The 23376-nt window shown below is 46.2% G+C and overlaps 1 protein-coding gene across 10 annotated transcripts in view; it reads right to left on the reverse strand.

Moving 5' to 3' along the window:
• Positions 1-11320: 11320 nt before the first annotated feature.
• GLYR1 (glyoxylate reductase 1 homolog) overlaps positions 11321-23376 on the reverse strand; it is a 40743-nt gene continuing 28687 nt past the window's right edge. For 7 of the 10 annotated variants that reach the window (XM_041409104.1, XM_041409068.1, XM_041409093.1 and 4 more), the window contains 10 exons: positions 22440-22511; positions 21083-21165; positions 19730-19784; positions 19128-19208; positions 16724-16819; positions 14760-14858; positions 14165-14278; positions 13371-13420; positions 12725-12851; positions 11321-12230 (listed from right to left, as the gene is read on the reverse strand). In XM_041409104.1, the coding sequence (XP_041265038.1) occupies positions 12189-12230; positions 12725-12851; positions 13371-13420; positions 14165-14278; positions 14760-14858; positions 16724-16819; positions 19128-19208; positions 19730-19784; positions 21083-21165; positions 22440-22511 (819 nt within the window). In that variant the 3' untranslated portion in view covers positions 11321-12188. The remainder of the gene's footprint in view (positions 12231-12724; positions 12852-13370; positions 13421-14164; positions 14279-14759; positions 14859-16723; positions 16820-19127; positions 19209-19729; positions 19785-21082; positions 21166-22439; positions 22512-23376) is intronic. The other 3 variants (XR_005953008.1, XM_041409058.1, XM_041409079.1) reach the window with 3 other exon arrangements.

Consider the following 23376-nt stretch of genomic DNA (forward strand, 5'->3'; position numbering starts at 1 on the left):
CAGAATGAAGGCCAATGCAAATCCTCAGAGACCCAACCGCCAGGTTTCATCTGATACGCAGAGCCTGGGCAAATGACTTCTTTATCTCCTGGAAAATAGCCTCTGTTTGTGGCCACTCGCCCTGGCACACCCTGGACACCCAAGCTAGAAATTTGCAAATTTTCCTGGATTTCTCCAAAACTAAAGTGGTCCTAATCCAGGTCCCAGCACATCATGAGACCACAAATCCCCAGCTTTCATCTGACAGAGCCTGGGCAATAGGACTTATTTTTCCCCTGGAAAATAGCCTCTATTTGTGGGCACTCGCCCTGGCCCACCCTGGACACCCAAGCTAGAAATTTGCAAATTTTCCTGGATTTCTCCAAAACTAAAGTGGTCCTAATCCAGGTCCCAGCACATCATGAGACCACAAATCCCCAGCTTTCATCTGATACCCAGAGCCTGGTCAAAGGACTTCTTTTTCCCCTGGAAAATAGCCTCTGTTTGTGGCCACTCGCCCTGGCACACCCTGGACACCTAAGCTAGAAATTTCCAAATTTTGCTGGATTTCTCCAAAACAGAATGGTCACAATCTAGGTCCCTGAAAGTCCTCCAAGTCCTAATCACCATTTTTCAATCTGTTACCCAGAGCCTGGGCAAAGGACTTCTTTATCCCCCGGAAAATAACCTCTCTTTGCGACCAGTCGCCCTGGCCCACCCGGGACACCTAAGCTGGAAATTTCCAAATTTTGCTGGATTTCTCCAAAACTAAAGTGGTCAGAATCCAGGCCAATGCAATTCCTCAGAGTGCCAATCGCCAGCTTTCATCAGATACCCAGAGCCTGGGCAATAGGACTTCTTTTTCCTATGGAAAATAGCCTCTCTTTGTGGGCCCTGGCCTACCCTGGCCACCCAAGCTAGAAATTTCCAAATTTTGATGGATTTCTCCAGAACTGAAGTGGTCACAATCTAGGTCCCTGCACATCCTGAGAGCCCTAATCCAAAACTAAAGTGGTCCTAATCCAGGTCCCAGCACATCATGAGACCACAAATCCCCAGCTTTCATCTGACACCCAGAGCCTGGGCAAAGGACTTCTTTTTCCCCTGGAAAATAGCCTCTGTTTGCGACCAGTCGCCTTGGCCCACCCTGGCCACCCAAGCTAGAAATTTCCAAATTTTGCTGGATTTCTCAAAAACTAAAGTGGTCACAATCAAGGACCCAGGATGCCCGGGTCCCTGCAAGTCCTGAGAGCCCTAATCACCTGCTTTCATCTGATACACAGAGCCTGGGCAAAGGACTTCTTTTTCCCCTGGAAAATAACCTCTCTTTGCGACCAGTCAACCTGGCCCACCCTGGACACCCAAGCTAGAAAATTCCAAATTTTTCTGGATTTCTCCAAAACTGAAGCTGCGAGAAACTGGGCCAATGCATGTCCTGAGCGCCTCCAGTTGCCAGCTTTCATGTGATGTCTAGAGCCTGGGCAAATGACTTCTTTTTCCCCTGGATAATAGCCTCTGTTTGCGGCCACTAACCCTGGCACACCCGGGCCACCCAAGCTAGAAATTTCCAATTTTCCTGGATTTCTCCAAAACTAAAGCTGCCAGAAACTAGGTCCCTGTAAATCGTCAGACCCCCAAACGCCAGCTTTCATCTCATGCCCAGACCCTGGGGAAGTTACTTCTTTTTCCCATGGTTAACAATCTCTCTTTGCTACCACTTGCCGTTTCCCACCGTGGCCTGCCGTGCTGGAAATTTGCAAACATTGCCAGATATCTCCAAAACTAAACCTGCCAGAAATTAGGGCTCTGCAGATCCCTAGAACCCCAAACAAAACCTCTAATCTGATACACAGACTCTGGGGAGATTACTTCCTTTTCCCTTGGGAAATGGCCTGTGTTTCCAGCCTCTCATCCTGGCACACCATGACCGGCCAATCTACAAATTTTCAAATTTTGCTGGATTTCTTCAAAAGTAAAGCTGCCAGAAACTAGGACTCTGCATGTCCTTAGAAACCCAAAGGCCATCTTGAAGCTGATGCCCAGACCCTGGGGAAATAACTTCTTTTCGCATGGAATATGGCCTCCATTTGCAGCCACTGACCCTGGAGTTCCGTGGGTTGCCATGCTAGAAATCTGCAACTTTGCTGTATTTCTGCAAACCTAAAGCTGCCAGCAACTAAGACGCTGCAAGTCCTCAGAGCCCCAAAGGACACACTGTGCTGATACCCAGACTATGGGGGAATGACGGTTTTTTCCCTTGGAAAAAGGCCTCTGTTTGCAGCCACTCGTTCCAGCCCACTGTGGCCTGCCAAGCTAGAAATTTGCAAACATTGCTGGATTTTTCCAAACCTAAAGCTGCCAGCAACTTGGACTCTGCATGTTTTCTGAGCCCCAAATGGCACCTTTCATCTGATACCCAGATCCTGGGCAAATGACTGCCTTTTCCCTTGGAACATGGCCTCCGTTTCCAACCACTCATCCCAGGACATCATGACCAGCCAATCTAGAAATTCCCAAATTTTGCTGGATTTCTCCAAAACTAAAGCTGCCAGAAATTAGGACCAAGAAGTCTTCCGACCCCAAAATGTCACCTTTAATCTGATATCTGAGAAAATGGCTTCTTTTTCCCACAGAAAATTGCCTCCGTTTGTGGCCACTTGCACAGCAAGACCACTGGGCGCCAAACTAAAAATTTAGAAACTTTTCTGAATTTCTCCAAAACTAAAACTGCCAGAACTAGGCCCCTGCTAGTCCTCAGAGCCCCAAAGGCCAAAGTATGGCTGATAAGCAGACCCAGGGGAAATTACTTCCTTTTCCCATGGACAATAGCCTCTCTTTGTGGCCACTGCCCTGGCCCACCCTGGTCACCCAAGCTAGAAATTTGCAAATTTTGCTGGATTTCTTCAAAACTAAAGCTGCCAGAAACGAGGACCCTGCAGGTCCTTAGAGACCCAAAGGCCACCTTGAAGCTGATGCCCAGATCCTAGGGAAATGACTTCTGTTTCACATGGAATATGGTCTCCATTTGCAGCCACTCACCCTGGCATTCCGTGGGGTGCCAAGCCAGAAATGTACACCTATGCTGTACTTGTCCATACCTAAAGCTGCCTGCAACTAAGACCCTGCAAGTCCTCAGAGTCCCAAAGGCCAACACTGTGCTGATACCCAGACCCTGGGGAAATGACTTCTTTTTCCCTTGTAAAATGGCCTCCGTTTCTGGCCACCCGCCATGCCCGACCGTGGCGTGCCGAGCTATAAATTTCTAAATTTTGCTGGATTCCTCCAAAACTAAAGCTGCCAGAAACTAGGACTAAGAAGTCCTCAGAGCCCAAAATGCCACTTTTAATCTGATACCCAGACCTTGAGAAAATGGCCTCTTTTTCCCATGGAAAATGGCCTCTGTTTGTGGCCCCTTAACTGCAAGACAGCTGGGTGCCAAGCTAGAGATTTAGAAACTTTTCTGGATTCCTCCAAAATTAAAGCTGCCAGAAACTAGGACTCTGCAAGTCCTTAGAGGTCCAAAAGCCATCTCTGTGCTGATACCTAGATCCTGGGAAAATGACTTCTTTTTTCCCCTGGAAAATGGCCTCCTTTTGCAGCCACTCACACTGATAGACACTGGGGTGCCAAGCGAAAAATTGGTAAGCTTTTCTGGATTTGTCCAAAAGTAAAGATGCCAGCAACTACGACCCCGCAGGTCCATAGAGCTTAAAAAGCCACCTTTAAGCTGATACCCAGATCCTGGGGAAATGACTTCTTTTTCCCATGGAAAATAGCCTCCGTTTGCAGTCACTCGCGCTGGCAGACCATGCGATGCCAAGCTAGAAATTTGCAGACTTTGCTGGATTTCAGTTGCAGTTTGTTTGAGGGTGCTCCCCGGGGAATCCCCAGAGGGCCCCCTAAGCTGTGTGTTCACTGGTAACAGCCATCAGGCAAGGAGTCTCCTCACAGCTTCTGAGGGTGCTAATTACATGAGGGTTTACTGGGGGTCCCATCCCCAGGAGCAGCATGGTTTCTGAGGGAGAAGCGGGGGAGGGGGAGGGATGGGGAGAGAGGGCAAGCCTAGGGAGAAAAGGGGCCAAGAGAGGGCTCTTCTCCCTCACACAGCTTAACAGGGAGATTCAAAGTGGGCACGGAATATGACTTAGGCCAATGGGATTACAGATACATGAGACTTCAGGGGAGGATCATTGGCTTGGAATAAACTGTACATTTTCGAGGGGTGAGACAGAGCATACCATTTAACTAAAATGCAACATTACATTTTACCCTTTTTTCGTTAGAAAGAAAAGAGAAATATGACAATTAACAATTTTAAAAATGAAGCTGTAATTACATAGTTTTTTAGCATCAAAATAAATACCTCTGCAGTGAGGATTACGTTTTAAACAGTCCACTTGACTTGATGTTTACTTTTGGTGGTAGGTATCAAAGATAAAATGGGCATCTAATTGTAATAAACTCCAATAATAAACAGGTTATGTGGGTCCATATTGCAGATTTTAGAGGAATTTAAAGTATGGGCGAGTGCTTAGAAGGCTTCAGCCTTCGGCACTAAGCTCATATGAGAGTTTTGGGATTGGCCTTTTCAGCGTGACTGGCCCAATGATGTCTAACCTTTTCCAACTGGCTTTTTGGATGACTACAGATCCCAGTTTTAGGCTGAGGCGCCATCTTCTGCTCCCCCTCTCAGGGACAGGGATTCACCTGGAGCCTCCTGGACTCCAGGCAGGTTTGCGGCCTCAGATTCTCACTCTTGGATCTGAGCTTTACCGCAGCTTTCCCCTTCCAACCAGTCTAATTCAGAAGACCCCAAGTTTTAGGTCATTAAAAGAAAAACAAAAAGAAAAAAAAAAAATTTGGCTTCAGCTACTACCTATAGTCAGGGAGCATTTACCACAAAAACCATCAAAATACTTTCCCAGACACCATTTTAGGTTATCAGTCACCCTCAGAACCTACTGAGGACAGCATAAACCTGACAGTGATTTTTATTCAGCAGTCTAATACTACCTGAACACTCGCTATTAAAGAAACAATTGAAAACTGCTTCTCGTCAGATCTACCCTTGTGACCTGACAGGCCCCTGCTTTCTAAAACTGAAAACAGGACAATCTGCAATATGAACACACATTTAAACTAGAAAAGCATAATTGCAAAAAATACTCCATGGGGAAGGGAGGGAAATGGAGAGAAGACAGGTATTGGATCAGAATGATAAAAAGGTTAGAGGGTTTTAGGATAAAAGTTCTAGCTGACTAGCTCTTTTCTGCTAGAACAAGTGGATAGGGATTGGGAATTGGTGAGGTTACGGGAAGTCAGGGACTCTGCGAAAGAAAAACCTTTTCGGGGTACCCTGCGCCTTTGAGCGGTTTGCTCCTGGTGAACTACCCAAAATAAGGAAAAAAGGGGTATGGGTTGCAGAGAAGGATATTATTCTGCTCTTGGAATAACAAGGGAAGGAGATCAAAAAGTAGAATTTTCTATTCAATGAAATATACAAGGTTGTTAAAACTGGTATTACAAAATTACTTTACCTTTGGGTTTTGGTTACTAAGCTTCTTCTCCAATTCTAGCTTCTACCTTGTGGGATTTAGAAGGTGGAAGGTGGGAACTAGGAGTTGGAGGGGGGGGTTGGTTCATGAGAGACAGGGAATGGTGGAACATGGAAGAGAAAAAGTGGGAAGAAAGGGGTTTTTGGGAGGAGAAGTAGAAGATGGTGTCGCGTCATGTGGCTGGAGCAATCTTGGCTGACGCATGGTCACGGCTATGTTGGATCACTAGACCATGCGGGCACAGCACACATGGCGGTAGCCATGTTGAGGTTTAGCCGTGTGGCTGCTCTGCCGGGTTTAGCAGGACGGAGTGGACTCCTGGGGGTTTGTTAAGGGGAAGGCAGGTTAGGGATGGAGTTAGGGAGAAGGAGCAGCAAGGGGGGGAGAGAGTAAGACTGAGGAAGGAGGTCACAGAACTGATGAAAACAGTTTTGGGGGATGCGAGGCTCGGGCAAAGCTGAACACTGCTTCTTGCTTGTCTGGTGGCTCCCCCGTGGAAACTGGTGGGCTTTGGTTCCTCCTTTTGCCACTGCTGTGGTCCAGGGCATCGCCTGGTGGGGATCAGCGATCTGCACGGCCCACTCACTCTGCAGCTACCCCCGCTCCACCACCTCCAGGCAGGGGGCGGCGGGCTCCGCCCCACCACAGCGGCAGCGACTCCCAGTGACAGGTCCTGGCAAGAGGCGGCTCCAAGCAGCCACGTGGTAGCCACATGGTGCAGGGGAGCCAGCAGCTGCCGGCGGTGATCTCAAAAGCTGCATGAGCTGCGATGGTGGGATGGTGGTGCAGTGCCTCACGGGGTCTCTGCACAGTGGTGATGGGGCTGCCTGGGGCCGCCCTACGGTGCCGAAGGCGGCGCTGAAGCGCTGTTCCATGGGGTTCTGCGCTGTGCCAGCAGGGTGATGGTGATTTTCATCTTAAGGTTGTCGGTGCTCTTGCCGCATGTTGGGCACCATTAGTTGCAGTTTGTTTGAGGGTGCTCCCCGGGGAATCCCCAGAGGGCCCCCTAAGCTGTGTGTTCACTGGTAACAGCCATCAGGCAAGGAGTCTCCTCACAGCTTCTGAGGGTGCTAATTACATGAGGGTTTACTGGGGGTCCCATCCCCAGGAGCAGCATGGTTTCTGAGGGAGAAGCGGGGGAGGGGGAGGGATGGGGAGAGAGGGAAAGCCTAGGGAGAAAAGGGCCAAGAGTCTGGTCTCCCTCGCACAGCTTAACAGGAAGATTCAAAGTGGGCACAGAATAAGACTTGGGCCAATGGGATTACAGATACATGAGACTTCAGGGGAGGATCACAAGCTTGGAATAAACCGTACATTTTTGAGGTGTGAGACAGAGCATACCATTTAACTAAAATATAACACCACACGTAAGCTCATGAAAGCTTAATTACTTGTCTATTGGAGGTGGTGAATTTACCAGAATGGTGGCAATAATGTATGTTAGGGGACATCAGGTAGGGTACTCGGAGGAGGCAATAGCTAATCAATTGGCAGATAAAAAAAATTCAGAAAGCAACACTTTTGCCAGAACTCTGCAAGATCCTCCCTTTGCTCCCAGTGACTCAATCACTGCCAACAAAAACTGTCTTTTCCACAAAAGGAGCTGGAGATAATTAAAAATTGTGGGGCAAAGAAAAAAGGGGATAATTGGTTTATAAGGGATGACAAAGAATAGATAGCAGAAGCTTTGGCCTTACAAGTAGTGGAACAACTCCATGAAGGCAGTCATTGGAGTTCTCAAGGATTGGCAGAAGCCCTCTTCAAGATGTATGGTGCTGTGGGTCTTTTTAGTCTAGCAAAACCAACTGTTGAAGGTTGCTTGATCTGTGCTAAAGCCAGTAACAGGGCTACGAAAAAAGCTGCCAGGGGAGGGAGGCCTTGGGCTGTATGTCCCTGTCAAAGATACCAAGTGGATTTTACTGAGATGCCCCAAGTGGGAAAGCTTAAATATCTTCTGGTAAAAGTATGCCAGCTAACAAGGTGGCCAGAATCATTTCCAACTGCTTCAGCAACTACAGCATCAGTTATTAAAGTCTTTTTGCAACAAATAATTCCAAGACATAGGACTGTAGAAGCAACAGACTCAGATAGGGGAACTTGTTTTACAGGAAAGATCCTTCAAGGGATTATGGTTACTTCAGGAAAACAATGGATCCTCCATACCCCTGACACTGACAGATCTTGTATTCAGTAGGAAAAAAAAAAAAAAAAAGAATAATAAAAAAAGAAACATCTTTTGAAGCTGGTAACAGAAACCAAGATGCCACAGGTAGGGCTTTTGCCATTGCCTTTGGCAAGAATGAATGCCAGACCCAGAAGAGAGATGAGTTATCTTTCTTTGACTGATTTTTTTGAATTCTTACCCAGGTAATTCTAAGCCTAGTGGGGGGTGGAGATAAGTGATGTATATTTAAAACAATATGTTTCCAGGATACTCAGTCTTGTGAAATCTCCTTCAATAGGAAACTCAGATGGCACAGCCTCTGCCTTTGGACTTTGCTGTTCGTAACAGCCAACCAAGGGATTTCATTCTGGTTAAGGAGTGGAAAGAAGCAGCACTGGTGGCAAAGTGGCGTGGACCTTTCCAAGTGTTACTGACCACAGAAACAGCCACAAAGACAGCTGAACAAAGGTGGACCCATTACACTTGGGTCAAGGTCTCTAAGGCTTCAGAGATTTGGACATCTCAGCTGGAAAAGAAGGACAGCAGGCTCCAACTGACACTCCACACGAGTGGGTTGGAGCAGCCGCCAGTGAATCAACACTGGGGGAAGCCCCATGTGCCTAGCCACAGACCATCTACTGAAATAGTCTGTATGGACATCCCTCCTTTAGAATCGCCACTCACTGGGATGCTACTACTTGCTTTCATTGTTTTCTTTCTCTTAAGTGGTTTCTGTGCCATCATTCCCCACAGGTGGAGCAGAAGATAAGGTGAAAATTAGACTAGACCATTAGAATATTATAAATATATTAGAATATTTTCCTTACTAATCCTATTTTTATATTCTCAGTTAAGTTTAGACCAGGAGTGGTAGAATCAATTTGCAATTTTAGGAGAAGAAGTAGCAAGAGTTGTTAACCTTAGCTACTGTTGGGTCTGGGGAGAGCCAGGAGTATCTAATGAGTGACCACGGGTGCCTAGACCAGTTGAACCTAAATGGTGGGTCAACACCCTAAGTGAGGTCCATAATGGGATGGGATATGGGGACAAAGAAGGAAGTCCATGGCAACTTCATTCTTCTGAAACAGGCACTTATAGCCTAAATAGGACAGGGGGATCTATGTAGGAAAAGCATTTGTGAATTGACTTATCTTTGGGTTAAATCAATTGTGTTTGGATTCCCAATTACCCTCCTTAAAATTGTCCCAAATATCATGTTTGTGACTATCAGTGGAAATGGCAACACCAGAATGGAACCTGAACCCTTTTTAGTGAGTTCTGCTCCAAATCCAACCAAACAGATTTCAGATATAAATATAGATGGGAACTCCGCATGGGAGCTTGGAAATGCAAATATTGTGACACTTATGGTGGGGCAACTACTGTTGGATGATGGTGAAGGCCACGAAACAAGCTGTATTTTGACCCACCAACTGATTACAAAGGGTAGGAAGGCCCCTTTGCTATTGGAACATGGGCTCTGAAGGGACATTATTGGATTTGTGGCCAGCATGCTTTTTACAGGTTACCTCCAGACTGCTCAGGGATATGTTATATGGGACATAAAAGACAGTTGCTGTTTTCCCTACCACAAGTTCAGGGAAATCACTTAGGAATCAAAATCTATTTGATTTTATTAGATTTAATTAGAGAAAAGCAATCAATTGATGAAGCACTGGCTGGAGAGAGTACCCCAAAATGGGGAAAAGATGAATGGCCACTGGAAAAAATTATACTGCAATACAGACCAGCCACTTGGAATCCTTATTAATTAATATCAGGTGCCAGATATTTGAAGAGGGTAACTGGGTTACAAGCTGTCGTTGAAACAATAACCAACTAAACAGCTACAGCTCTTGACCTTCCTGGTGACCAATCCACTCAAATGAGTAATGCAATATTTTAACATTTGATAGTATTACAGTACCTATTAACAGAAGAAAGAGGAGTGTGTGGAAAATTATTCAGACTGCTGTTTGTAAAGAGATGGCAACAGAAATGTAGTCAGGCAAATAACACAGGAAATAAAGTTAGCTCATGTACCTGTCCAAGCATGGAAAAGATGGGAATGGGACATGCTTTCATGGTTCCCTGGCAATCTATGGGATTTCTCCTCTTATGTGGATGCCTGCACAGCATAATTCCAGCAATTTGCTGGCACAGAAAGCAAAAGAATTTGGCAATTTCCTGGTGCCGACACAACTCAAGTGCAGCAATTTGCTGGCAAAGAAAGCCAAAACCCAGCAGCTTCCTGGTGCTGGCACAGGCACCACCCACAGCTGGTGTTTGCTGGCAAAACCAGTGCCCAGATTTAGAAATTTCCCACTGCCAATAGAGCCCAAGTCCAGCAATTTGCTGGCACAGAAAGCTAAAAGCCAGCAAATACCTTGTGCCAGCATCACCCTGATCACTGCCAGGGCCTAGATGCAGAAATTTCCCTGTTCTGGCACAGCCGGAAGGAAGGAAGGAAGGAAGGAAGGAAGGAAGGAAGGAAGGAAGGAAGGAAGGAAGGAAGGAAGGAACCCAACATCAGCAGTGCTTGGGCTGCCCAGGCTGAGCAAAATGCAGGTCTGCTCAGCAGGAACTAGGTCCCAGAGCAGTTTGGGGACTCTGCCCTGTGTCCCTGCAGAGCAACTGAGCTGGTTTTACCCCTCAAATCAGAGGCACCCTCCTCCCCACCAGCACCAGAACCAGGCCTGGGAGCAGCAGTGAGCACAGACTGCCTGTTCCTTGTCACCCCCTCTTCTCCCTGCTCCTCTCCAGTTAGATCAGCAGGGCCTCTGTTGCCTCCACCCATCACTGCTGTCTATCCCCTTACACCACCCTTCTTGACCTTCCCTTGCTACAGGAACTTGGCTGTACTGGCCTGCAGCATGCCTGGCATGCATGATAGGCTGCCTGCTACTACTAAGGCTTTGTCTGGGGCTTTTTGTTAACCCCCCCAGCTACATATCTGGAACAACTCTCCCGGCCATTCCCTTACAGAACTCTCATTAGCAAAACCAGGTCTCTTGAGCCCCAACTTTGCAACTGATTGGGATCTCATGCCCAAGTATTTTTATTTGTTTCATCACATTGTCTCTGCCCCTGATAGCTCCTGAGTAGCAGATGTGGGAGAGGAACCCAGCTGCCTATGCTCTCCATCATCCTTCCTGTCAGAGCAGCTATCCCTTTCACTGTTCCTCGAGGATATTCAGAACCAAGTGAAATTTGGGAGCATTTACACACACCTGTTCACAAAAAGGTGTATGAGAAGGTTGCAAAAGACTTCCAAGGGCAACAGAGCCATGTGGGTAGGTGGCAGCTTCCGGAGAAGATCCTGAACAGGGACCTGCAGACTTTCCACTCTGCCAGAGATGTTCTGAAATGAACTCTATGAGCCAACCCACCCCAGTCTGAATGCCTACAGCCTCTTCCAAACATGACTGTCAAGACATGTTTGGAAAACTACTTCAGGTAGTATTTCAAGTATCAGACAGCACTGGGCTGAGGCTATGCAAACAGGCTCAGCCTTTGAAGAGCTGCCTAGCTAATAGTGCCTCCACTACTGTCCTCCCCAGTAAAACAAAAGACAACTCAGCATGCATAACCAAGAACAACCACTCAATTGTGAGAGAGCACCGAATCTCAGGATACTCATTCTTTCACAGCCCACATGAGCATTGCAGGTATGAGTGTCTTTATTTCACAGTTAGCAGTGGCTAAAGGTATGAGTTAAACATTGTAACATCCATAGGCAGCAAATCATAGTAGCAAGGTGGTACTCACTTTGCATTTAATGACAAGATGAAAGACTGCACAAGGTACACCAGGGCAACTCCAAAGGCTGTAGTGAAAACAAGATACTAAACCTGGAAAAGACCAATTTGCCCAACTAGGGCTTAGGAAAAAAAAAATTATCGCATTGATGCTGGATGAGGGGGGAAAGAATTCAATCGGTGGCAAGTAAGAGCATCCCCAGAGGAGAACCAGTAACATGGGGATGGCAGAACAGGCAGGAGAGGGAGTCACTCAGGGTTAGTAAAAAGCACAGATAAAAGAAACATATTTCACTACAGGGAGCCACATGCCCTACCTTTTAAGAGGTGTGTTAAGTTAGACTGTTTTCTCCTCTTCCCAGCCACTTCACAGTCAAGGAGTTAGTTACAGCATAATGCACAGATCTAGTTAGTGAGGGTGGTCCAGAGCACCTATCCCTTTTAAAAGACCTGCGTAACTCATCAGGGGCTTGGGAAGTGTCAGCCAGAAAATGCACACAAGGGACCAATGGAAGCTCCTGCCAACCACACAGCACTACTTGGTGCCCTGCTCATGCAGCAATCCCAGACAAGGCTACTAAAGCTATGTCGCTGGGTACATTGACCCTGCCCTGTGCAGGGCATATGGCAGTGAACCCCAGCACTCCTCAGGCTGACCTGGACTCAGCTGGCATTAGAGAACAGAGAGAGACACTCGAAGTACTGTAAAGGCTTAGACCATTCCACAGAAAATTAATATGGCCTGTAGTTCCAGTAACTGGAGAAAACGGAGATCTGGAAAGCAAGAACAAAAGCAGGTAAGTTCCTATACCCCTTGGACCACAAAAAAAAAGGAGCATATAATGTGTGAGGGAGGGCTTAGATTCACAGCATTACACGCTTCAGCACTGCACTACTGAAGGGCAGGTTTCCTGCTGCTGTTACTCAAGGAGCACAAAGTTACTTGCTCAAGGTGACACTTGCAGAGCTGGAACTGAGCATCAATCTACTGGAATCTAGGTTGCCTATTTTGTCTCATCCACTGCATGACTGAGAACACAGAAATGTCTGCTTGCTCCTTTCCATCTAGGTACCAGCTCAGGAGACATCTGCCACACCACTATACTTAACCTATGGCTGCTTGCTAAGCAGTGCCAGCCAGCTCCCTGGCTCCAGAACACTCACTCATCCCTTCTTTTCAGCAAGCTGAACAGAATAACATCACATCAGATCTGAGGTCCTCCCAAAATCCAGAGTTAAAAACAAAGCCCCTTTTTCAAGGCCATTACCTTATCCTTCAGCTGCTGGCAAAGCTGCAGTGAAACTGTGAAGAAGACAAGGGCATCATTTAACCAAGGGACAACACATTCCACTTTATGGACATGGCTGACTTCATATCGCTGGCTGCCAAACTCACTGGAGGGGGGGAAAAGAGCACAGCTTCACACAACAGCACAGAACTCAACTGTCCTACATTCCCATAGAAGACATTATGATTATTTCTATCCCATTTAAATCAGCACCTGGTAAAGTTACAGAATGCAAACATTCAAGTCCACCTCTGACCAGATTTACAGTTAAACTAAAGGGTGAAGTTAGGAACTTCCCTTCATTCCAGACAGGCACAGAGGCAGGGAATGCAGATGGCAATGCCAAAATCCAAACACTAATTTTTGTTGTAAACTCTCATCTCTAGATAAACTCATGGTACTGTCTAGATTGGCTGAATCCTGGAAATTCATATATTCTGGCCTTTAGGACCAAGTCATTAAAGAGACACAACAGAGCATTCACAGGCACAGCAAGTGACTCAGTCCAGCTACTCCACTTCAGAGATGCTATAACAGAAACTGCACGCAGCTGTTTGGATTTCACCCGTAAGACATACCAACACCAGTTACCCAAGTACGCTACCGTTGTTGTGACTGTACTTACAACATGGCCCCAGGATTGTGCAAAACAGACCCTCCAGCAGGCTTGAAGTTCTAGAGAAGGAAAAGGTCATTAGGATTTTCATGTAGTAAACAAATCACTTAGGAGAAAGACATTTAAAGCTTACACTCTCAGTAGCCTGACATCAAGAAACACCCATGCTCTATTAGCCTGGACACTCCATCAATATGGAAACCCTTTCGTCAGAACCCTTCCTGCTGCTTCATGAAGGGAGTTCATTCCTTCATTGGCTGAGTTCAATGTAGCTACAAATTTTATCACTACAGAAGTAAGATGAGAAGATCCAGAAGAAAAACAAAATACAGATTTTTAGGAAAATCTTCCTTATGGAAGGACTGCATTTCATAAAGCTTAAGAGTTTAAGGCTGTTTTTACAGGACATCAAGTTGACCCATGCAACAGGTGAAGCAGTAAAGTATCTATCAAAACTCCATGAGAAAACCCAAGATGCTACTCAGATGTAAACTGGATTAATATAACTATGCCCTTCCAAAATGACACAAAATTATCATACCATATTTAAAGTATTTGGTAAAAAATTACTTACTCCAGAGTACTGGTATGTTCTTTTGGGTTAAGCAGCCATGCCCCAAACTAGATTTAGAGCCAGTGTTCTGTGTGCAGCAGACCTAAACACAGACACTTAGTACCAGCTGAACTTACTTCTGCATTATCTTATGAACATAACATTGCACCAGGTAGCAGTGTGATCTCCTCCTCACAGTGGAACGTAAGGAGAGGAAACTAAACAAGGCTCATGAGATAGCAGGCATCACCTTGGTTGTGCTGGGCTGCATCACATGGAGCTGGTAGACAGTGAGGCACAGCTTGTTCAGGTTAATATAGAAATTCACAAGGATGTCTGGAGGCAGCACAGGGGTGAACATTTTCTGGCAAGAAAATTAGTTTCTTTGTCAGTGAAAAGATCGTAATTTCTAATGCTGGGAAATCATTCCCTTTTCCCAAGCCACACTACAATTACCCTATGACAAAAGAAAAACAGTAGGAGAGAAACAAAGACTGAGCAGCTGCAGGCAATGACTGCTGCTCTCACTGCTCTTGATCAAATGATGTGTGCATGACAGTGACAAGGAAGGATGGAGCAGTGTTCACAAGGGCAAATCATCCCTGGGCAAGACTCTTGGGCAGAGAACAGAACTTACTCTCAAAAGAACCAGAGTCCTCATGCCCAAGTCATCTGCATTCCCACAGGAAGATAAAGAGCAGCCAAAACCAATCAGGATTTGCATTTGCTTCAGTTCTGCCTCAGGAGACACTTCAGAAACCCACTTCCACCAATATGTAGCCCAGTATCCAAACTTTTGCAGCGCTGCCAGATCTGTATAGAAATCTAGACCATCACATACTTACTGTGAGACCACTGGAGGCAATTTCTGGCAGTGTCAGAGTGGCAGGAGTGGTCAGTCGATTTCGGGCTCTGGAGAGCTGCAACATCACAGCATCCATAAGCTACAAGGTAATGTACAGAACCACTGCTGAGTATGATTCCTGGACAGCTCTGGATAGAGTGCTGCAGAATCCTACAGCCTTCTGCAAGTGTTAAAACAACAACCGCCTCTACCCCCCATACTTCCAGGAATTCAGGAACTTCTTGGGAAGGGTGGCTCCCACATAAATGCAGTTTAACTTTTACCACCACCAGAGACTTATGAGACAGGTGTGGAGTGCTCAATACCAGCAACTGATGAGAGAACAGCTATTCATGACAAGAATACCAAGCCAATATAAGATCAATGACTGATGCTACAGAGGCATCAACAAACTCATCATCAGCTCTTCAGAAGAACAGGCTTGTTTTTTCCTTTGTTTTTAAGGAAAAAACAAGCTTCATTCTCAGTCTCCCCACTCCCACATCACAGGTACAACTGCTGCATGGGCTCCCTCTGTTCACAACCAGCTATGACAGAGGCAGGAGATAAAAAGAACCAGCTCATTGTAAGGCCAATCCTGCCAGAACCCACAGTTCAAAGGCTCTTCAGGCAGACTTCCTCTTCCAGAAAAAAAGGGGAAACAACATGTCTGTAATAGACCTCAAGACTGCTAAGATGAAGGCACTTTGTATAATGACTAATATCTCCCCTTATTTCCACTTGAGTTTTCTCATGTTTGATGTTGTGATGAATTCTAATGAGCAAGCTGAAATTCTGTTGCCTTCAGAGAGCATTTTCAAGCAGAAGATTGAGCTTCACTGCCATGCAGCAGCTGCTCTGTATTAGACCCCAGAAAGTACTACTGGCAAGAGAGAAGTCACTTTCAGATTTTCAGTAAATCACAAGTACTGCCATCTTCTGTTTACTGATGGCTGCCTCACTGCTGCTCTTGCCTGCAGCACTGATCAACAGAGAGTAAGTTATGCAACAACATCATTCACAGAAGATCAAGGAATATCCTCCCACATTATCACTGGTGTGTAACAGTGCACTGACTGCTCAGATTACTGTTCACCAGGATGTACAGCCCTGTTACTAATGCTAAACTAGTACAGATTCATATAAAAAATGAGGTCATATGGACACTTCTTTGTTGTGGTGTGATGTCATGACTTGCCTCAGTTCCCTTGGTTTCTCCCTGAAGTTTCCTTCCCAGGTGTCAATCACCCTTCCTTTCCCCACCCTTGACCCCTGCTGGGCACTGTCTATCAAACCAGAAATTCCAAGGGGAGCGTCGAGTGATTGGCAGGTTCAGAGGATGCTCTCCACCTCCTGAGGGGCCATTGGCCCACCCAGGTGTCCCTCTCACCTGAGACCCCTTCCCCCCATACCTGGCAGGTGGTCCCTGTGTTCCCTCCCCTGCGCCTCTGCCCAGGTAAAAGGGAAGCAGACCACGCAGTCGGAGTTCTGTTGGAGAGTTCAAGATTTGTTGGAGTTGTTGCAAGATTCAGAGGCCGTGCCACCAAAATGAAAACTCTGGATTAAAAACTCTCCATCAGGACCCGCTAGTTTCTTCACCTCGCCTTAAAGGTTTCTCCAGCTCAGGAAGGCCAGAGGAGTGACCCCCTCAAAGCAAGCTCCAGCCCGCAAGCCCTGGAGCTCGGGGCATGCCCGGACTTGTCCCCACGTGCCCAGCTGTGACCACAGGCACTGAACAGCGACTCTGGGGAGGAAGGACCACAGGTGCCGCTATTCGGTCAGCAGCCGAGGCCAGACAGACCAAGGCAGTCCCGTCAGTAATACTGGTACATGTATGGGTACAGCTATTAAGTCTGTTTCCACTAAGAAACTCAGACAGTAATCTGCATTAACTGTGTTTAAAACAACAAATGGAGGGAAGAAAAATGCATGTTCCTACCCAAGCATCAGGAGCTTTTTCCTCACCTTGAGCACCTCCAAGCCTGTTTTGAACTGGTAGTTCACATCTCTGTTCATAAGCAGGTAAATGGCTTGGTTCACATGGTTTCTAGCATCCTGGATCTGCAAAGGTACAAATACAGCCCTATGAAAGAAACACTCCGTAATAACATGTACTCGGAAGTAAAGGTTTCCCCAACTATCTCACTGACCTTAGGAATGGTGTCTTCTCAAATGTAATGCCACATCTAAATGTCAGATACTCTCTAACACAAACCTACCACTGGTTCCCCGAAGCGTTACTGGGCTCTCCACTCATGGACTGCAGATACAGAACAGTCTGACAGCTACAACTTGGATTGTCAGTACAGATATTGCTCCTGTCCTGAAATGACATCAGGCATTCTAATCCTGGGAGCACTCTCTGACCATGACCGCTTGGAAGGAATTCTCACTGGTAATGGCATACAGCAGTCAGCTCTAGCACCATGAACAATGATTTCATCCTACCAGAGCTAAAACAAATGACACCAAAGAGCAACAAGTACTGATTTCTAATACAGTGTCTCTGTCAGTATGCCTGAGTCCTTCTAAAGTGAAATGGTTGGGATTGAGAGTCATCTCCAGCAGCAAGAAGTTGTGCCATTGTGCGGGACCAGACCAGACTCAGGACATATCTGGCTCGAGTTCCCCTCAAGCAAGAGGAACACAGTCATAAAAGTAAGGTTGATAGGTGTATCCTTGCTTTCATGGGAGCAAGGACAACCAGAGAAAGACAATGGCCCTGAGAGAAGCTGACTGTATTCAATTTTAGGCAGCAGCATGAAAATGGAAAAATAAGCCCAAGTAGTAAATTAGAGGGTGCAAATGGAACAGCTAAGCAGAGAAGCTTGTCTGCTGGGAGACAGGCTACACAGCATGGGGTATTTGTAGTTTGATATATTTAAGATGTCCTCCAGCAGTCACAGCTCCCAGCTCTACATCCTTGTAGAAGCCTCCCTGGTACAGACCTGGCTCTGGTTCCTTCTAATGCAGAGCTCAGGGAATACAGAACAGCCCTGTTCTTAGAAAGCTCTGGAGGCCACAGAGAGAAAAGTGAGAATGGTAAGTCCACTGTCGGACTGCAGAGAGACTGCAGGTACTTGGGCATTTCCAAATATCACCACCTCCAGCTTTTAAATCTCCTAGAGGCTTCTGAGCAAGCTAAACTGCTCCTGGCAGCACTACCCAACCAAGCAATGCTTGCTGTTGCTGTTATGATTTGCTCCATTCATATTCCCCCTTGACTTTGCTTTGTTTTCTAATCAACTTCCTCAAAATTTATGTGCCTGTACTTGTATTCCTCAAAAAAGTGCCTACGTGCCTACAACTTCTAACCCATGACTTCACTTTGTACAGAGAAACAAAACTCCAACTGTCACACTCATTAAGGGAAGACACTCCTTTGAGATGCTAATTTTTAATTCAGACAGGCCAAAGATCACCATATAACCACTTTAAATGCTTTTGCACTCAGTCCTTTAGGCACTCACACTCCATATCTGAACAACATTAGAACACAAAATGCAAGTAAATAAAGGAAGTAGTTTTCCATAAAAGCTGGTAGAAGTCTACCAACCAGGTAGCAGTACAAAATAGCCACAAAAGAGGAGGCACTGCTGAGTGTTGTCACAAAAAATTTCTTGCTTTGTTGCAAGGCATAAACAAACACAGTCAAGTTTGGTATTAATATCCCAAGCACACAATTTTCTAGATTTCTACCAATTTTCTAGGTAGAGCTTTCACTGCTAAAGCAGATGTTGGGAACTGCACTTAATGCCAAATGCACTTATCACCTAGAAAAACCTGAGCTGTGGCACGAGGAAATACATTGAATCCATTTTCCTCCAACCTACTCAGCTGTGACAAATTGAGGAAAACCATGTCTTCACACACCAGGTCGGGTCCTAAAATCGGGTATGTCCCAGCAAAATGATGGGAAAGAGATTCTGGTTCTGGATAGCTGCATTATTTTAACTACTTACCTGAGGAAACTCAGATATGCTACTGAACACAATAATTTGCTCTCAGTGTAAACAAATGCAGCTGTAAGGGAATGAGAACAAGCTACTCAAAGCCCCTGAAGCTGCTCTTTGCCCTGCTAGCTTCTGGTGACATGGGACAGTCCTGCACAGGCACCTCAGAAACTCCTTTACAGGATCTTGTCTGCTATGCAGACAGCCTTCATATCAGCTGGTGTGTCTGGAATGAGCCCAGGCACCCCAACTCAGTTTAACTGATGTAATTGCACCTGCTTCTTCCCTTACCTTTTACCAGTGTAGCTCATGTGGAATGGACATAACAAACATAACAATCTCTGTCAAAAGACTGAAGTTACTGCTCAGAGAGCACTGAGACTGCGGATGAGTGAGAATCTAGAGCCAACACGTACCTGCTGCAATTTCCACTGCTTGTCTTCCCGGAATGCAAAATGCAGGAGCTGATTGTTTCTGGGCATTTTCAGATTAACATCCTTGAAAAAAGAAACAAACACATGAGAGCAAGAAATGCCTGTATGCAGAAGATGGGGGCTGGCAATCGCATTCCCTTCTTCCAGACCATCCTAGCAAACTGCCTTCTGCAGTCCTGGCACAGCCAGAACCTCAGTGCTTCCACAGGATGATATTAATACAAAGAATAGGTTGAAATGCACTGAGTGAATCAGGATCCTGGCAGGTCACATGACCTCAGCCCAGAAGGTCCCCAAGGCAACTTGTTATTACACAACAGAAGTGATAAAGGCAAGGAATCCCAGTGGAAGTTAACTATAGCACTCACCACCACATGGTGGTGGTAGAAGGGGATGTCAGATGCTGGATCTTGATAAATTTCAATGGCTGCTGAAACACCTAGGCCAATTAGGAAGAACTGACAAAGAACATGATCACTGGTAACACACAAGCAGGGTGACCTCCCTCCCTGAGGTGATCAAAGGCTGATAAGGGTGACAACCATCCCTCGCCATACAAAGCAAGAAGTGTTGCAAGTACTCACAGCTTGACACAGTGCATCTCCCTGCAGCGTCATCACACCTTTCACCTGGTCTGTGCTGGAATGAGAGGAAACATCTGGGCAACACATGTCACAAGAGGCACCTATCAATTGCCAGCCTAACATCTCCCCTCCTCGTCCTGTGTAGCCAGCACAGCTCCTCCTGCCCAGGGTCTGAACACTGCTCCTGCCCAGTAGCTGAACACCAAACACACTTTCAAGAACCCAGTTCTTGGCCTGTGGTGAACTCCAGTCATATTCTTTATGGGCCACCTCACCCTAACTGCTCTGCCTAAAACATTACCTTCATTTCTGATCCCATTCTTATTCCATTACTCACCTGTCAACAATTTGGCTGCTGTTACAAACAGCTCTAGCAGGCACAAGCACAAGACAATAAATTAATTACTGACATTGAAGACTTAGATGATTCCCCACACCCCATTCCAAGAAAAAAAGACCCTAAATAAGTAAAACCCACAACCTTAAAAAAATAAAAACCCCACACCCCAAACCCTTTGAAAGGTCCTGCAAAATCACTCACATGTACAACAAACAGAGTGAGGAGAAGACTGAAGCATCTGGTTGAGCCATACCTTATATTTTACTATATTAGAGACTCTTTTGATCAACACTGCAAGATCCACCTTACAACAACAAATAAAAACTAAATTAACTAAGGTCTGAAGAAGATAATGTTCAAACTTAGTACAGAATTGCTGCATGATTCCTTGCAATGATGTGACAGCAAGCTTAATTGCTTTGTGAAAAGCTTATGAACTCTGCCAGTATTGAGACCACCAAGGATCAAAAAATGGGATACCAATTTCAGAAGAACTGCACACCTATAGTACCTTCTGCACAAACCTCAGTTTGCTTTGTGTGAAGGAGATTTACTATTGCTACTTTAGGGAGATTAGGAAAAAGGTTAAGATTTCTCCATAGTCAGGGTCAGAAACTGAGCCAAGAGCAGAATTCAGGTCTTGTAACTGCAACTCCCTGTGTCATAATCAGAAAATCATAATCTGATTTCATAAATCAGAAATCAAAGAGTTTGCTCTTTGGCAAACTGCCCGTAGCAGCGAGGCAACACACAAGCATGTGGCCAGGAATCAGTGACTACATTATAGGTGTCAGCACAAAATGGCACAAAGCCGGCTCACGCAGCCTTGGAGCACAGCTACAGACCGTTACCTTCACCTGCCATGAGAGTTAAGTTTGCTTTCCTTAAGGCAGAATCTCCTGTTAAGGAAAACCCATTACTCTGGGGCTTCTGCAAAGCCCTTCACCACAGATCCTCCAGGATCTGCAACCTTTGCTGCAGAGGGAAGTGACCTGCTGACCACCACCACTTACCCTGATGTGCTCAGTACAAAGTTCTCTTGCTTGACAGCTCCTCCTGAGCCACTGGTGGGCAAGGCAAAGCGGTGGGAGGCCTCCTGCCCAAGAGAGGACACAGTGAGTGCTGGAGCATCTGCCTGGGCCCAGCACACCATGAGCCAGGAACAAAGATAATGTGGACACCATCAAGTGGCTGAATATGTAGCAGTCACCTCTGCCAGCCTCCCGAAGGCCACCAAGCAGAGCACTTGGATTTCATCCTACTGCAGGACTGGTGAAGCCCAGGAGGAGGCTCAGCGCATGCAACCCATAGCAAAAGGCATTTTCAAATCCCACATCGTGGAGCTGGGCAGTGCCAGCAGGATCCCCAAGCTGCCCACAGAAGGAGCAGCACCTGGCAGCTGAGCTCTGCATACCCTCAGGCACCATGGTGCTGCCCCTTATCACAGCTGGTCTTAACACATGAAGAAGTGTGGAGAGAACATCAGCCCTTCCCAGCCCTCCATCTGGTTACACTGGCTGGTGACTGCCCTTTATACACTTCACCCTCAAAACTACAATACATTCTTCAAAACAGGCACTATATATAAAAATATTGCAGTCTATTGTCACCTGCTATTGACTACAGTCCTGGGGATCTGAATCAGCACTATGGCACTCGCACCTGCTCTGGCACTTGCCCCTCACCTCCACTTTTTTGGCCCATTTCCATCACTCCATAACCTCCAAAAGCCAGAGAGTGTTAAGGGGCTGGGCCTGTTGAACATTGATTCAGCAGACACACAGTGCATTTGTGGTGCACAGAAGTCCCTTTGGCCAGTTCCCCACTGGCTGCTTGGAAAGAGTCAGCCCCGCAGCACATTCTCAGGCTGGAGAATGGCAAGAAAAGGGCTGCCCATTTGCTTCAGCTGGACACATCAGGCCTCTGAAAGGGGCAGGTACCAGCAGAAGAGTGGGCAGGTTGAGGAACAAGGAGAGCACATACCAGTAATTACTGCACAAGTAGCAGCTGTCACCTAAAGGCCATGTTGCTTGCTTCCACCAGCACACACCAGAGTTACAGGCAGATTCAGATTCTCTGTTCCAGAAAATATTCATATCTCAGGCAAATGCCTGGCAGATAGGTCTGGCTGGCTTCATGTACCTTTTCAAAGCAGCTGTCAGCAGAGGGTAAAGAACAGAGAAATCTTGGGGAAATCAGATTTACTGTGAATCCTCAAGAGCAGAGGGCAAGCAAGCACCAGGGACAGAACTGATCATACATGGATGACCTTTCTGTGCAGCCTCTACCAAGAATTTTTTCCTGCAGGGGAAACCTATCACCATTCCTTACACAGAAGGTCAAACAAAACTCAGACAGAATTAACCTCACCTTCAAAATATCCTGCAGCTGTCTCAAAACAGCATGGACCTCTTCTTGTAAAAGCCATTTAAATTCTTCTTCCTATGTCGTGGAAAAATAGCAGTGGAATCATTAGACATCAAACACTGCAAGCAAATCTCAGACACATGCCAAAATTATTTAAGTTCTAAGTGTACCACTGTTTCTGCGCTGTTTAAACAAAGGAGAACAAAAGTTTTCTTCCTGATTTCTTGAAACACCTCAGTCTCCACTTCTCCAGCCCAGTCCAATAAACCGTCCTCATTCTTGCTCTGACTTTGTTTAAGAAAGCAATTTGGTACACAAATCACTGTACCAAAAAACCTAGAATTGAATACAACTCTCAGAACAAAGTAAAAATACTGCTGCATCAAAAACTGGGGCACCTTTTAAGCTGTTGAGATGGACTCACCTGGCTGCCAGACACGTACCCAGCCTCCCTCACTGCCCCTTCCTCAAAGGGGAATCATGGGCCAAGGTAAAGCTAGGGACATCCAACTCCTGGCACAGACAAAATTGAATCAATTTGCAGACAAATTCATTGCTAATTAAGTGGTGAGAAACAAAGATAAGAACTAAAATGAGCATCCCCACCCCCATGCCCAGCATTTCCCCAAGCAATAGTAGTCTAAAACCAAAACAAACTGAAAAGGGGGTGTGGGGTGGGGGGGGACACAGGCTGGGGATTCCCAATCACTGGGGCAAATCCAGTAATGAACAAGTTTGGATCTGATGACTCACTGCCTTGAGCCTCCACTGGCTGCTGCCACAGAGAAGCCTGTAAAAAGCAGACCCTCAAAGCACATGTAGTGTTCCTGTTAAACCATGAGTCCCCATGCAGGTCATCAAAGAAGAGGGGAACAGAAGCAACTCAGATCTTTAAGCTAGCGGTTTCTCTGCTAGATGGTTCCTGCTCACCATGAAAATC

The sequence above is a fragment of the Onychostruthus taczanowskii genome, unplaced genomic scaffold (assembly GCF_017590055.1).
Source record: "Onychostruthus taczanowskii isolate IOZ18803 unplaced genomic scaffold, ASM1759005v1 scaffold10, whole genome shotgun sequence".
NCBI lineage: Eukaryota > Metazoa > Chordata > Aves > Passeriformes > Passeridae > Onychostruthus > Onychostruthus taczanowskii.